General features: G+C 39.9%; 1 protein-coding gene across 6 annotated transcripts in view; it reads left to right on the forward strand.

The window, feature by feature from the left end:
- LOC125455001 (serine/threonine-protein kinase PAK 5) overlaps nucleotides 1-16,867 on the forward strand; it is a 193,789-nt gene that overhangs the window by 173,452 nt on the left and 3,470 nt on the right. For all 6 annotated transcript variants that reach the window (XM_048536456.2, XM_048536452.2, XM_048536451.1 and 3 more), the window contains 4 exons: nucleotides 2,948-3,081; nucleotides 11,666-11,792; nucleotides 12,437-12,562; nucleotides 12,770-12,904. In XM_048536456.2, coding sequence (XP_048392413.1) covers nucleotides 2,948-3,081; nucleotides 11,666-11,792; nucleotides 12,437-12,562; nucleotides 12,770-12,904 — 522 coding nt within the window. The remainder of the gene's footprint in view (nucleotides 1-2,947; nucleotides 3,082-11,665; nucleotides 11,793-12,436; nucleotides 12,563-12,769; nucleotides 12,905-16,867) is intronic.

Consider the following 16,867-nt stretch of genomic DNA (forward strand, 5'->3'; position numbering starts at 1 on the left):
GCCAGCACAGCAATGATAGGCTGAACAGCCTCCTTCTGTGCTGCATTGCAAGGCCAGTAGTAAGGATCCCAATTTGTTCTTGTTCCCGATACCCTAAATTGTTAAGCTTCTGCGATAGGGTTAGGAGGGATGAACTAGCTCCCTTTTTTTAATCACCCACTTCTTTGAATAGTTGCAACAAAAGTTAGTAAAAAATGATGCCTCCTTGTTGACGCCTTTTACCCAAGTCAAGTGTATTTGTGTTTACAAAGGAGCCAATTTAACCTGGCTTTGTTAACAAAAGAGTGATTTTATTAGTTGCTAAACCCTAAAACAAGTAATAAAACACACACAGGTCAGAATTTCTTTCACGTTGTTGACATTGAGTAGGGGATGTTTGTGGATTAGCTCATAATTATCAGCCAGTGTGATTGTCTGCTTGGGCCCAGTCATTCTCTGCAGGGAAGGCTCAGGAGTTCTCACACTCGAGAATTCATTTATCAAGGATTTCATAAGTGTTTCCTGTCCTAGGAGCCCATACCACTAGTCACAAGCAAACTGCTCAAGCGTTTCAAATTCCAGGTACGTCTGGAGTGTACAGAATTTTTGACAGCGTGCCACTGACGGTAACTGCTATGGACTCTTACTGCCTGGTAATCAGTGTCACTTTCCTCAGGCAAGAAGTAGTAAACCTTGCACACTTTCCCCGAAAGCATACTCTGTAGCAATAGGGATCAATGTTGTATGGCTACTTTAACTGCTGAGCTTCCTGCTCAAAGGAGATGAAGAAAGAGTCGACCTTTATCTCCTAAAACCTGCGTATTAACTGAATTTACCAAGTTACCTCTACTCTTATACTAAGCCAGTGGTGTCTTCATGGGATGTAATTGAGTTTCTGCTCCTCAGCTTTAGCTGTCTTTGTTAAAACTTCATTTCCTGCCTTTTTCTTTAATGCGCTCACATCTCACATTTCTTTCTCTTTTCACTCTCTCTTTGTCTTTTCTTCTCTTTTCCTTGAATTATTTTTCCCTCATGCCCCAATTTTAATATCTTTACCACTAGTCAATCCATTTCATTGACCTCAGTTTCCATCAGTAAGCCGCTGGCCACCCTTTTAAAATTTTCAGCTTCCTGAGCAAAGTTCTTATCCTAAGTGCCTTGCTAAACATTTTAATTGTTCAAAGGCCAGAATTTTAAATCATCATAAGTAACTTTCCTTGATTCTGCTAGGGATGTGTTAACATTAAATTAGGATGTTTTTGTACTGTAGCAGCACAAACTCAGTTGATGCTGCTTGGCCTGCTGTGTTCATCCAGCTTCATACTTTGTTATCCAGTTTATTTCTACATTTGGTTTAAAACTGACACTTGCGCACTTTAAATCCTTTCATTTCATCTGTTCCGTTTTCTTTGTGATCTGGGAAGATTGTGTATTAATATGAGAATTTTGGTTTGTTTGTCTTTGTTGGAGACACTTGGGAAGTAGACTGGTGTAGGAGGGGGAAGTGAGCTCTAAGAACTGTACATGTACATTTTCTACCCAAAGTGAAAGCAAAGCAAGTAAAACTATTGAATAGAATGGTTGCTCAATATATTAATCTCTAATGGAGTTGCCGGTAGCAACATGTGGCCAGTGCTGGGAAAGGAGTAGCGGCTGTATGTAGAAACCTATTTTGAAATTCTTAACCTTACAAGTATATTATCTGGCAGTAATTTAAATACAGAAAATAATTATTGATGGTAGAGCAAACATTAAGCGTAATGGTCTTTGGTTGAATTACAAATCAGTCAAGCAGAGCATTGAGACTGTGATCCTTAGACGACATGTCCATCCTGGGCCTCCTGCAGTGCCACAATGATGCCACCCGAAGGTTGCAGGAACAGCAACTCATATTCCGCTTGGGAACCCTGCAGCCCAATGGTGTCAATGTGGACTTCACCAGCTTCAAAATCTCCCCTTCCCCTACTGCATCCCTAAACCAGCCCAGCTCATCCCTGCCTCCCTAACCTGTTCTTCCTCTCACATATCCCCTCCTCCCATCTCCAGCCACACCTCCATTTCCTACCTACTAACCTCATCCGACCTCCTTGACCTGTCCGTCTTCCCTGGACTGACCTACCCCCTCCCTACCTCCCCATCTATTCTCTCCTCTCCACCTATCTTCTTTTCTCTCCATCTTCGGTCCGCCTCCCCCTCTCTCCCTATTTATTCCAGTTCCCTCTCCCCATCCCCCTCTCTGATGCAGGGCCTCAGCCCGAAACGTCAGCTTTTGTGCTCCTGAGATGCTGCTTGGCTGCTGTGTTCATCCAGCCCCACACTTTGTTATCATTGAGACTGTGAAACTTGTTATTCCCAAATTTTAAACAAAAACTATGAGAAATGTTGGGATTTTCTTTCTCTGTCTTGCACCACCTTTCACATATGCTGCTTTCAACTTGTTGCCCATGGGAAAAATTAGTTGCATTTTTATCAGCAATTCATTGGAGAGTTCCCTCTAAATCCTTCAGTTTTGTCTATTGGTGCTGCTTAGTTTTTTTTTGCCTTGTTACAGTGGTTTTAATGTATACTCTTTTCTCGAGCACTCTTGACTCGCTGAGCAATCTGTAATATGCTTTGGGAATAATCATTTGTGCCCCTTCTTTTGCTTAAAATAGAATTCAGTGATCTAAGATTTTTTATGCAACTGCACTGTACAAAATAAAGACTTTTTTTGTTGCCAGAGGTTAAGTAGCCAAATAACAGTGCTGGATTTTTGTTGGGTTACCTCTCATGTCTTTCTTTATAATATCAATAATTATCTGTGTTCTGAATGTTACTGTTGTGGGCATTACAACTACGGATTTAGAAGTAAAAGCAGAAAAAAAAATAAAACTTTTAGATGTAATCAAACAGGACATAAATTATTAAATGATATACAGTCTGCTTCAGAGATCTATAATTTTATGGTTTTATCTCATTGAACAAACAGGTTGTCATCATGCGTGACTACCACCATGAAAATGTGGTGGACATGTACAACAGTTATTTGGTGGGAGATGAATTGTGGGTTGTTATGGAGTTTCTGGAAGGTGGTGCCTTAACAGACATTGTTACGCATACCAGGTAGGTTTTCATATCTCTGAATTTCAGTATCGACTTTAACTAGTTGAAATGTAATCTGTTCTCAGACTATAAACTTCTTTTGATCAAATGTAATTGGTTAAAAAGTTGATTCAGTTTGAGCCCTTTAAATGGAATCTTAGTCTGAATTGATCTTAGTCATTTGTTGTATAAAGGTAGTGTCAACTGAGCTGCATTGACTCTCTACCATAGGAGACTCGGTTAGCTCTTCCACTGATGTTACTATTGATTGTTGACCAGGCTGTACATGATGTAATTTATTCTCACATCACTGTAATGCAAATTGAAAACATTGGAGATAACAAAGTGTGGAGTTGGATGAACACAGCAGGTCAAGCAGCATCTCAGGAGCACAAAAGCTGACTTTTCGGGCCTCGACTCTTCATCCCCAAAACGTCAGCTTTTGTGATCCTGAGATGCTGCTTGGCCTGCTGTGTTCATCCAGCTCCACACTTTGTTATCTTGGATTCTCCAGCATCTGCAGTTCCCATTATCTCTAGAAAACGTTGGAAATGGCCATTAGTACCTCAAAGAGGTGTAGAAATGATAAGAAATAACTTATGTCCTATTTGTGCCGTATGGGTTCCTCATAAACCTCATGCCAGCGCATGCATTTTACTAGCATGCACTGGCCCCTCATATCCCCAATGCTTCTGTTCCCATCCTCGTGGCCCTTTATAAATTCTATGTCAACTTAGTGTGAATACATTCTCCTTACTCACCACCCTCTGCCCTTACACCATGCCAGCTCTCTGACTCCCCATAATAGGCAGTCCTCAAAACTCATGCTGAGATGAAATAATATAGTGTTCTAATAGCTATTGCAAAAGTCACTACCTTAAAAGAAACTCAGTGATTTAAAACCCATTCAGCACACATTATACCTTTCAACTGCTTAATCCTTTATGAAACAAATGCTCCCTTCAACTAGAGATAGTAGGAACTGTCGATGCTGGAGTCTGAGATAACAAGGTGTAGAGCTGGATGAACACATCAGGCCCAGGCAGCATCAGAGGAGCAGGAAAGATGACATTTCAGGTCTGCACTCTTCTTCAGAAATTGGGAAGGGGAAGGGTACTCTGAAATAAATAGAGAGAGGCCTGGTGATGATGGAAGGTGGATAGAGGAGCAGATAGATGGAGAGAAGATGGACAGGTCAGGAAGGTGGGGATGGAGCCCGTAAAGGTGAGTGTAGGTAGGGGATTGGGATGGGGGTTGGTCAGTGGGGAGGGAGGGGTGGTAGGTGGGAGGGAAGACGAACAGATCAAGGAGGTGGGGATGAGGCTAGTAGGTAGGAAGTGGGTGTGGATGTTGGTCAGTGAGGTGGGAGGAGTGGATAGGTGGGAGAAAAGATGGACAGGTCAAGGAGTGGGAACGAGATGGGCTGATCTTATGATGATGTCTGGGGAGGGGAGATTTTGAAGCTTGTGAAGTCCGCATTGAGACCCTTGGGCTACAGGTTTCCAAGTGGAATATGAGGGGCTGTTCCTCCAGCCTTTGGTGGCATCGTTTAACTACTTAATCTCTTATAAAAACAAGCATTTGTATTCCTAACCCCACATCAGAGACTTTATCACCACTTGGAACTGACAGACACACCTCTAAGTTATTGAGGTGTAACTAATCATACAGCACAAAACCAATAATAATAGACCCAAACTTGGGTCAGCTGGCAGAGTGAAATAGAAAGCATTTATTCTTTTTAAACTGTGGACCTTTTTGAAAAGGTTGAGGGCAGGTGGTTAAAATGTCTTGCCAACTTGAAGGTTCCAATTAGACTTTAATCCCTTAACTGATCCAAAGAATTATCAACAACTAATGCACATTGACGTCTCCTTTTAACAAAACCCAAGGGCAATTGAATACTCGCAAAAGGCTCCTTGTCTCCCCCAAAGGTCATTCCTGACACATCTAAAAGCTCCCTTTATCTCTTCACCAGGGTAGCTTACCTTGCCAAAGAACTGCTCCAAACTTTCTCCTGAAAAATGTAAAACCTACAAGTCATGTTTTGGACAAATCACTGACAAAAATTGTATCTATTTGAAAACAGCTATACTTTTACATGTGCCTCTGCCTCTGAAAGCCATCGATGTGTAATCCACAAACTATTCGTCCCTTGAACAATTGTAGCATAACTTCTTCATTCTTGTTCTCCAGTCCTTTTGCAGCAAAAACCAGTCTTCTTTATTGTTTTCTGGACCTGCAAGCTAAATTTTTCCATTATTTGAACAGGTACAGCTAAGTATTTCTGAACATCAGCATTTAGAAGGTTCAGTTGCAGTGTCAACAAATGTAATTGCATAACTTTCGGTCACTTTGTCTGAGTTGCTGAAATCAATGACAACCAGATGAGGTCCCAGCACTGTTGTTTGCAGCATTCCACTAATTGTAGCCTACTAACTTTAAAATACCCTATTTATCTTTCTTCTCTTCCTCTAAGGTTAGACCTATTCAGCCCATAGAACCTGTTCCATCATTAAATAAGAATCACAACTCATTTGATTGTAATATTAACTCCACCCCACCCCACAGCGCCTGACTCACTGGTAGATATAAAATCTGTCCAGCTTAAGTTTGAGTATATTCAGTAACCCACCTCCACTGCTCTCAGTGGAAGAGATTCACAAAGACTAATGACCATCTGAGAAAGGAAATTCCTCCTTATCTCCTACTAACTTAGACAACATCTAATTTTTAGTCTATGTCCTGTAGTTGTCCCACTCCAACCTTTTTACCAGGCTTTCAGCTCTCTGATTTTACTTACTCTGCTAGATCTCTGGTGGCTTAGATATTAAATCAGAATCTATTTGTCTTTGTTTCTCTACTTTTTAACTTAGTCCCAAGCTACTCAGATATTGTCAGCAGAACTTTGACTCAGACCTAGTTACGTTGTTCTCAGTGTTGGCCCAGTTGGCTAGATGACTGGTTTGTGATGCAGAGTGATGCCAACGCTGTGAGTTTAATTTCCACACCAAATGAAATTACCATGATGGACTCTACTTCTCAAGCCCTCCCTTTGATTGAAATGCGGTGACACTTAGGTTAAATGAGAGAGCAGCCCTATGGTCCAGTAGGATAATGGCGAGTTTGCCTTTTATGTTGTTGACACCCATATAGATCTGTCTACTCGCATTCCAAGGTTCCCTCCCAGCTCAAGAAGATGTGTTTAACCCTGGCACCAGGCAGGCAACACAGCCTTCATGACTCCCTCTCAGTTTCAGTGAGCAGTATTTATCCGACTTAATACCTGTTCAGACTACCAACCACTTTCATTTTTAATCCTCCCACGTGATTTGTCCCTGCACAATGTTGCCATTTGATTATTCTCCTGGTCGTCCTTTCTGTCCTCTGCACAAGCTATAAGAATGGGAATCTGTTGTGTAATTGGAATGGCTAAGTCTTCTCCATTGCCGCTTTCTGGATCCCTTATCTACCTCCTGGACTATTAACCACGTCTTCATCCATGTTAAGATATTACCATAGTACTTTGTCAATTGTATTTTGGAAATCAAAGTGCACTACATCTACTCCTGTTTATCCCCTATGAGTTAGATCGTGAATAAAAGCTACAATTAATTTATCAAAGGCAATTGTCTTTTGTCAAACAATGTTGACTTTGTTTATTCATGTATTGATTTTCTAAGTGAATTGTTAAGACTTCCGCAATCACAGAAACCAGTATTTTCCCAATAACCGATGTTAGCCTAACTTGCATCTAGTTTCATGTTTCTTTTATTCTCCCAGCTTTCCTGAGTAGCAGCATCATGAGATATATTGTGCTCTGATGTGCTATGACACCACATTGTTGCTCCCTATCTGGACTGCCATTTGGATCTTGAGCGTGATACAGCTGAATAAGAGTGAAATTCAGTATTCAGTACGGTCATCACATTAATTGTACACTTACTGACATACATTTGCCTCTTGTACAAAGACATAAGATATACATTAATTCAACGCAGCAACTTTAATCAGCCAAAATGGATGAGTTTGGTTTAGGTGAAACAAACACAAATTGCTGGAGGAACTCAGCAGGACTGGCAGCATCTGTGGAGGATTAGGCAGAGTTAAAGTTTTGAGTTTGATGACTCTTCATCAGATGTAATGTAGGAGAAGGTGGTATTTATGCTGAAGATGAGGTTGGGAGTGGTGTGGGAGAGGTGAGCGGATAGGTGGAGACAGGGCCCAAAGAATGAGAGATACGAAAGGAGTAGGCAGATGATGGCAGAACAGAAGCTGCATAAGTGATAATGAGAGCTGAGAATAGTAAATGATGATCAATTGTCACTTGTACTCTACAATGAGCGACACAACACAATACAATGAAAAGCTTCAGCCAGTGCCACAATCTGGCACCATTTTGAATAATTTAAGAACTAAAAGATATAGCTGAAGGAGTATCAATCTTTCCTCTGCCTTGAGTCCTGAGCCCTGAGCTGATTGACCAACAACACCTGTGCCACCATCCCGCTGCTGCCTGTGCCGGACCCACCAATGTCAGAGCCACCACTTTTCAGGTGCTATCCCTTCGCTGGGTCCACCTCACCATTGGCCAGCAATGCCAGGACCATTACTAGACCGGCCCTGCAAACAGGAGTCCCTGGCTCTGGGCCTACCAAAACCAGGAGAACCTGGCTACACTGCCAGGCTAGGCCAGGCTGCTGTCTTGCCAACAGTCCTGCTTTGGCCACCCTCGTCTGTGATGTTGCCTGTGTTGCCAACAGGAAAACAAAGAAAACAAAAGAAGACAAAAAGGGTAAGGAAAGAAGGGAGGAAGCAACCTGTCTGGAGTGGACGGGCCCAGGATCCTGAAAGTTATACCTAACTTGCTGCCACCACTATCTTGGAATAGGAGAGAATATGTAGGCTATGCTGTTAGCAACCCATGTGATAACTGGTTGTAGGGGTGGGCAAAAAATACAGAAGGATGGAATCAGGCTCTAAAGTAATGAACTCCATGTTGAACCCCAGAGGCTAGTAGGATCCCAAGCAGAAAATGAGATGCTGATCTTCAAGCCATCCTTGAAGCTCACTGGAACACTGCAGCAGATCTGCGATAGAAACAGTGTGGGAATATGGAGTGTGTGTGTTTGTTTGTGTGTGTGTGTGTAGAAACTCAGGGTCATTTTTATGGACAGAATGCAGGTGTTCTGTGAAGCAGTCACCCAACCTGTGTTTGCCTCCCCAGCGTAGAGGAGACCACATTGTGAACAGTGAATACAGTGGACTAGATCGTATGAAGTGCAGTTAAATCACTGCTTCACCTGGGAGGTATGTCTACGGCCTGGGATAGTGAAGGGCAAGGAGGTAAAAGATCAAACGTAATATCTTATCAAACTGTAAGAGACGATGTTGTGGGGCTATGGGGAGGTATTGGGAATGGAGAAGGTATGGACCAAGGTGTCCCAGGAGGAATGGTTTCTGCCAAATGCTGAGAGAGAATGGGAGAGGAATATGTACCTGGTCATGGCATTCCACTAGAGGTGACAGAAATGGTGGTTTATGCCTTTTGGATGTGAGATTGTAAGTGAGGACCAGGTGGCCCTATTGTTGTGGGAGGGAAAGAAAGTGGTGAAGGCAGAAATGGGTCAGAAACAGCTAAAGGCCCTGTCAACCATGGTACTGGGGAATGCTCAGTTGAGGAAAAAGATGGACATTTCTAGGGCCCACTTTGGAAACTGGCATCATCAGAACAGATGCAATGGAGACAGAGAAACTGGGAGAATGGGATGGAGTCCTTACAGGAGCCAAGGTGTGAGACTATATGGCCCAGGTGACTGGGGGAGTTGATGGGTTTGTGATGGATATCAGTGGCCAGCCTATTGGGTTGAGTGAAGATTGATGCAGTATGCCATGCAGCGAAACCCAGGCTTATTTCCTAAGAAAAAGATACCAGACCAAACATAAAATCCAGTAAAAATGAGTAAACATTGGCAAGAAAGATGCAAAATTCCCATGTGCAAGAACTTCAAGTAAAGCTTCACTAAACCAGAAGTGGCCTTTGGTTGCTAATGTAAATCTATAAAAATTGTCCGAAATCTGTATAACATTAAAAGAAGTTCAGTTATCAAATCCGGGATTCTCCATGAATGGCATATGGTAAAACATCACTACCTCACATTATTGATGCCCATAGTTTAGATTCATAAATGCGCTTGACGCCTTGGTTCCTCATCCCAAAAGGTTTTTGGAGTTTCTACAGAAATTGGAACATATACGTGATTTTCAAAACATGTAGCAGGTATATTTTCTGTAAAAACTCATAAGCAACTAAATTAGCATTTTCACATTACAAAGCCCATAAACCAGTTATTAAAAGTGACTCCCACGCTATGCTAGCTGTTTCGAGTGAATTGCACTCTTTGCATCCACTTTTTTTCAGACATCCGAAAGCTGGTTAGCACAATACAATTTGTGCATTAAAATTTCATCTGAACTTAGCAGGAGTTGAGTTATTCCACTCCTTCTGATTTTAAAGCAGAATGCCAGATTATCATTTTTAATAGTGTAAAAGCTCAGTGGGTGGTAGCAAGGCTATATGAGCTGAATTTCTTTCTCCTCTATGCATTCTACCCCACAGAGAACAGCAATGGCCTGTTTGAATGTGGGGATTCTCCATCAAAATTCCAGTTTGTTAACTTTTTAATGTTTTAGCTTCTGTTATCTTGAATGCAATGATGTGGTAATTATGTTTCTTTTCTGTATAATTTCATTAAAAATAACCAGCTGCATTAAACCCTTGACTGAGGTAGGTTGAAAGTACAAAAGGTTAATATTCTTCAATAATATTAATAATTTGCTAGTTTTCATTGTGTAGCGCAATATAAATATCAAAATAGACAATGTTTGTTAAGTTTTGAACATTTTAATTTTATGTACCTCTTAAGTTCTCACTGCTGCCTTCTGTTAATATATTTGCTCTAATAGCCAGGCCTTCTTGGACCAATGTTGCTAATGTCTAAGAGTTGGCCCAATATATTTTACTGTAGGATGGAGTCAGATTTGTCTGCTCAGCATTTCCACATCAAAATATGGTGTGCATTGTCTGGCATGTAACACAGGAGCTTGTCACATTTATGCATTGGGGGATATTTGAGTTTCCATGTTGACACTGTTTTGGCAGGAGCTCCAGCACTTAGTCTGTGAATCACTGATGCTTGGTTGATCGTAGAGTCAAGTTAGACTGCTATCAGCCAAAGATAGCGAATTTCAAAGCTGCACATTATTTAAAGAGTTTCTTCCACTAACATGGTTAACAACAGTTGCCTTTATAACTTTCGAATTTACCTTTGCAGAATGCAAGTGTTAAATCGGAGTTCACTGCAGTCTAAACTGTGAAGCAAAGTATTATAAATTCTGCAAGGCTTTCCTCCTATTCTCAGGGAACTGGAGTAGTGTTTGTTCATTCCGTGTAAAAGGAACAAATTAAATGTTTAATATCCTGAATAGCTATTTTATATTCATTCATGGGATATGGACATCATTGGCTAGTCCACATTTATTGACAATCCCTAATTACCTTTGACAAGATAGTGGTGCCCTTGGGCCTCTACAGTCAATTTGCTGTAGACAGACCCATTATGCCATCAAGGAGAGAATTCCAGGATTTTGACCCAGCGACTCTAAAGGAACAGTAATGTATTTGCAAGTCAGGGGGCTGAGTGGCTCGGAGGGGTGCTTGCATGTGGTGGTGTTCCTGTGTAACTGTTGCCCTTGTCTTTCTAGATGGTAATAGCCATGGATTTGTAAAGAACTGTCTAAGGATTATTGGTGAATTTCTGTTGTGCATCTTGCAGATGATACTCACAGATAGTAAGTGTTGATGTTGAAGAGACTGAATGTTTGTGGACATAATGTGATAATTAATTTGAAAGAGAAAGCAGGATTAAAGTTTTAGTGTAGTTCAGTTGGAGGGACAAGGGTAAGTTTATCAAAGATGGTTCCTTTAGGTCAAGTAATAATTAAAATGAATACAAATTCTCCTATCCTATCCAGTACAGATATTCTTTCCTTAATTAGAAATAAAGTACTGCAGTTGCTGGAGATCAGGAATAAAAGCAGAAAGTGCTGGAGGAAGCTCAACATCAGTGGAGAGAGAAACAGAGTTGATGTTTCAGGTCCAGTAGACTCTTCTTCAAAACTGAAGCTCTCAGAAAATCAGCCTTGTTGCCCGGGTTCCATACAACGCATAGTGTGTGGCCATATTGTTAATAGGGACAAACTGGCCAAAAATGGTGGAAATAATTGAATAACAGTGACCTATGTTAATCTCCGACACGAAACAGGAAGTAAATACCTTATTTAATTTGAAGTCGCAGGGGAATATTGGAAGATCTAGCTTTGTACCTCACCAGCAAAATGTAGTATCATTAGTTATTTTTTGTTTTAAAGGTTATGTGAAGTAGGTTGGGATGGAGGTAAACTTTCTTTGAGCATACTGGACATGTGGACAAATCTGAGGCACAAATCGTGATACCATCAACAAGGGTCCTGGAGTAGAAGGAATCTTCCTATTTAGAAGTAAATAATTGAGATTGTGTTTGTTTGTTTTTTCGTTAATTTACAGGATGAATGAAGAACAAATAGCAACAGTTTGCTTATCTGTTTTGAAGGCTCTAGCATACCTTCATTCTCAGGGGGTTATCCACAGGGATATAAAGAGTGATTCTATACTTCTTACCAGTGATGGACGGGTGAGCAATTTTATTGATATATTCCATAGTGCTACTAGGTCAATATAGTTTGTCATAATAAGATGACTGATTAATAGAATTTGATTAATAGACGTGATTCCATAATTGGAAGGCATGAGTTGAACAAGCCACCAATACCTATACTAATAAGCACTAAGTTCAGCATAAAATAAGGCTCATTAACACATCCTGAAGTGACACACATTCATGCAGAGACCCATTCTCTGCCAACAGAAGGAACATGCTCAAGCCTTGTGTGCTTTGTGAATTATCCTGAAGCTTGCTGACCCTATAGTTCTCTGTTGTTTTCTTCACAAGTCCTTGACCAATGAACATCAACTTGCCAACCAATCAGTAGGAAACTGCATATAAATTGTGTAGTTATTTGAAATGTTGCACTCTTGTACTTGTACTGATAAATACTGGACAAAAATGCTTCAGCAATATGTCTGTCTTTTCAGTGATAATTAATAGAATGTTAGTATGTTTAATAAAGAAAACCACAGAAAAGCTCTCCCATTTTAGCCCCAACAGTCATAGCTTGACATGTTTGATTTTCAGAAGAAAATCTCAAGGATGTTGGTAAATCAAATTTTGCAAAGGAAATTGATTTTGGAATTCTATATTTCTTTCTTCCTTTCTAGATTAAACTGTCAGATTTTGGGTTTTGTGCTCAAGTGTCAAAAGAAGTTCCCAGAAGGAAGTCACTGGTTGGAACACCATACTGGATGGCACCAGAAGTCATCTCTCGATTACCTTATGGAACTGAAGTAAGGATGCAACTGGAATTATGCAGCATATTTCCATGTGAAACCAGTCTCGCTTGTTTTAGGATAATGACATATTTAATTGCATGAATTACAATATTTCATTTTTTAAATTCTAGCCATAACTATTGGTAGAATACTTTGGCAGCTGTGATCAACATATTAAATTATTGTTATGTATTCAATGGACGACATTAAATTATTTTTCAGGTGGATATATGGTCTCTTGGTGTCATGGTAATAGAAATGGTAGATGGAGAACCACCATACTTTAATGAGCCACCTCTTCAAGCCATGAGGAGAATACGAGACAATCTTCCTCCCAGATTAAAGGATGTACACAAGGTAGAATTCTCAAACTGTTTCTCACAAAATATTTTGTATAATCAATCAATATGTGAGGACCAGTTTTAACCAGAATTAATTTTTGACATGTAAATTGAGTCCAAAACTAGCTTTAAGGATAGAGTTAAAGGGTTAACAAGGACTTCTTGTCAGACTACAAAGACTTTATACAAAAAAAATTGTATCTTTCTCTTTTATTCAGTTTTTGATTGTGGACTAAATTGAGAAAAGTGTTGTATTACAGCAAAAGACTGAGGAAGAAATTGGTGTACTTTTCAAAAAGCAAAGTTACTGAAACCTATTGCAGGTCATGTTTACACTGTCATTTTGTAAGCAGTGGGAAAAAGGTATAAGAGGAGATAATTCAGCACTGACACATATGTACGACTCGAGATTCGATCACCAACAGGTTGCTGATTAGTTGGTGGGCTTGTGACCAGTTGTGGATGTCAAAGATCATCAGCCTGATTACAATTCTGATTTATAGCTAAACAGTTTGAGATTGTGAATGAGAACTGCAAAACCTTCACATCTCCAGAAGGAGAGATGATGTGTGAAGCAATGTTATTTCAGTCTGAAGAAAGCCAGTTATTTCCTCCCACTAGTTGCTGTAAGCTCTGATTTTTAACCAGTAACTAAGACATTTTACAGTTAATGTACCAATTGCCCTGTGCCTCCTGCGAAGAAGTAAAATATTACTGGAGATGAGAGATTGAAGAACAGAGAATCCTAGCAATCAAAAGACTCATATCAGAGAGTTCTCTGGACTGGTGATATTGAAGTTTTATTGAACCTGATGTTTCCCCCTTTGATAAAAAGCACTTTTTTTGTTTATCTGTGTCTGTCTGTATGCGTGTGAAGGATTTTTGAAAAGAGTTAGAGTTTAACTGGTACAGCCATGTACAGATCATTCGTATCGGTTTACTTGTGATTATAATTTACGTGTTTATAATAAATAATTGTTCTTGTTAGGTACAGGAACCTGGTGTTTTTTTGTTAACCTAGATCTCTCCAATAGGTAACTTTTGCTTCATTTGTTAAAATGTTTAACTTTTGAGACTCCGAGAAGAACAGGGCTTGTTTTCCAGCATGGTATCCCAGTGAGGCATGAGGGCTTTACCTAACTCTTCACAGGAGAGAAATGGACCTCTCACCAGAAGTGGGCCCTGATCAACTGCTTTCTGAATCCTGTGATCACAATAGGCTGGGCTGGCCTTTTTCTGTTCTTTCTCCCTCACCTTTAATCGATTGTTGCCTCTGAAATAATGCCTTTTGTTGTCGCTTTGCCGCTTAAAAACTGCAATCCTCTGGTCATATGTTTACGGCAAGAAGGGAAAGATATAAAAGCGACCTACGGCGCAATATTATCATGCGGAGGATGGTGCATGTATGGAATGAGCTGTCAGAGAAAGTGGTGGAGGCTGGTACAATTACAACATTTAAAAGGCATCATGTTGGGTACATGATTAGGAAGGGTTTAGAGGGTGAGGGGCCAAATGTTGACAAATGGGACTAGATTAATTTGAATATCTGGTCGACATGTTTGGACTAAAGAATCTGTTTCCACGCTGTACACCTCTACAACGTTAGGGTGCAAAATTCAACACAATTCTGCATTCGGTTCTGGGCACTGCACCTTATGAAGACTTTATGGAATGCAGCACCAGATTCACCAGAATGATATAGGGGCTGAAGGATTAATTGTTGGACTGATTGTATGTTTGTATTCTTTTCAATATACAAGATTGAATGATGAACTAATTGAGATTTATGATGATCAAACAAATTGATGGTACAGATGGGAAGAGTAATTCCTTCTGCTGGTGGGGATATCCAGACAAGGAAGTAAAAGTGTTAAAAATAAAGTTTAATGGATCATAGTGATAACAAAAAAAAATGAACTTCCTGCAGAAGTGGTGGATTTGGGTACAATTACAACTTTTAAAAGATATTTTGATAGATACATGTATAGGAAAGGTTTAAGGAATATGGGCCAGGAGCAGGCAGGTGAGATTACTTTTTAGCTTGGGATTGTGTCCAGCATGGATTGGTTGGACCGAAGGATCTGTTTTCGTGCTGTGTGACTAAGAGGTTGTGGAAATCTACAAATATCACCCACCTAAAAGCTAGCAATGCTGGGGATCAGTTGAAAGTTTTAATACCAAGGTAAATGTGTGTTGACCCAGTGCATTGAGTAGTATGGAACCAATATGGACAGACGGAGTTAAGGTATGGATCCACCATGATCTAACTGAATAGCAAAACTGGTTTGAAGGGGCAAATAATTTACTTCTGTCCCTATGATTGCTAAGGACTGTTACCAGTAACATATCCTAAGAGAAAAGGTAGTAAAGTGAAGTTGAGAGTTATCAGAAGCTCTGAAGAAAGATCACAGAACATGAAACATTAACTGTTTTCTCTCTATAGATCTGCTGATTTTCTCCAGCAATTTCTGTTTTTGTTTATGATTAGAAAAGAAAACTGATTTTTTAATATAAATCTAAATAAATCTCCGAGCTCTATAATATCACTTCAACCTCAAATGATGCTGTTTCTTGAAGTCAAAATTGCACGACTCAGCATGTTTTTATTATAAATCAATATTTCTTTTTGATTTAGAGACCTTTAAAGATGCCTCAATTATAATTCAAATCTAGGCACCCATTATGATTTTCATTCAGTTTATCAACAATAGTATGATTGAGACACTGAAGAAATTTAATTGGAGTTATGAATGGTGAATAATTCACCTCCTCGGTGAAGAATGATTTAATATTTATAATGACATTTAGATCCCAGCCTTCGTGTCTAACACCAATCAGGAAACCTGGCAATTGGAATTAATTTCTGTACTTAAATTTGTGTCATCTGCTTATCGTCTCCTCTGACCAGAAGTTAGTCTTGTCTCTGGGCAAAATTGCAAATATTTAACTTTGTTTAATCCTGCATACATTCTTAAAAATAATCAGCTATACCAGAAAACTCCAATTAGACATGACCAAATGAAAGAAATAAAGTGGAATCAATTAAATAAAAGCTATAAGAACAGGTCAGAATCTAGGAATTCTGTAGTGAGTAACTCATCTCCAGATTCCTCAAAACCTGTCCACTATCAACAAGGCATAAGTCAGGTGTGTGATGGAATACTCCCTGCTTATCCAGATAAAGGTGGCTTCAACAGCACTCAAGTAATTCTACACTATCCAGGACAAAACTGCCTGCTTGATTGTCACTTTGTCCACTTAATTAAATATTCACTGCCTCTGCCACGAATGCACCATGACTTATGTGTGCCACCTACGAGACGCACGACAGCAAATAACAAACTTTCAGTGGCATCTTCCAAGACCTCTCCCATGACTTCCTGCAAGTTATGCACCATTCTGACTTGTACCTGTATCTCTGTCCTTCACTGTTTCTGGGTGAGAAACCTTAGTATTGGTACCTACACCAAATGGACTGCTAAATAAAAACCAAAAGAACTGTGGATGCTGTAAATCAGAACCAAAAACAAAGTTGCTGAAAAAGCTTAGCAGGTCTGGCAGCATCTTTGGAGGAGAAAACAGAGTTAACGTTTCGTGCCTGGTCACCCTTCCTCAGAACTGAATGGACAGCTGCAGTTTTAAGACAGGACGAGCTTGTCACCACCTCGAGCAACTAGGAATGAGGAGTAAATGTTTGCCTAGCCAGTGAATGCCGCAACCCATGAAAGAACAAAAAATATTGTTTGCCAACTTGCATTCTCTGTCAGTCTAAACGCTTATTTCCGCAAGTACTATCATGAGGAAAGTGAAAAACTTACAAGAAAATAATTAAACTTGTATTTCAGAATTCATTCTCTATGCTTAATTATTTATCATCAGATAACTCAGCCTCTCAGAAAGGCTATGACTATGAAGTTAATGGCTTTTTCAAAATCATCAAAGGGAGATGAAGAGATTTACCTTACCTATAATTCAGCAA

This window comes from Stegostoma tigrinum, chromosome 9 (assembly GCF_030684315.1).
Source record: "Stegostoma tigrinum isolate sSteTig4 chromosome 9, sSteTig4.hap1, whole genome shotgun sequence".
Classification (NCBI taxonomy): Eukaryota; Metazoa; Chordata; class Chondrichthyes; order Orectolobiformes; family Stegostomatidae; genus Stegostoma; species Stegostoma tigrinum.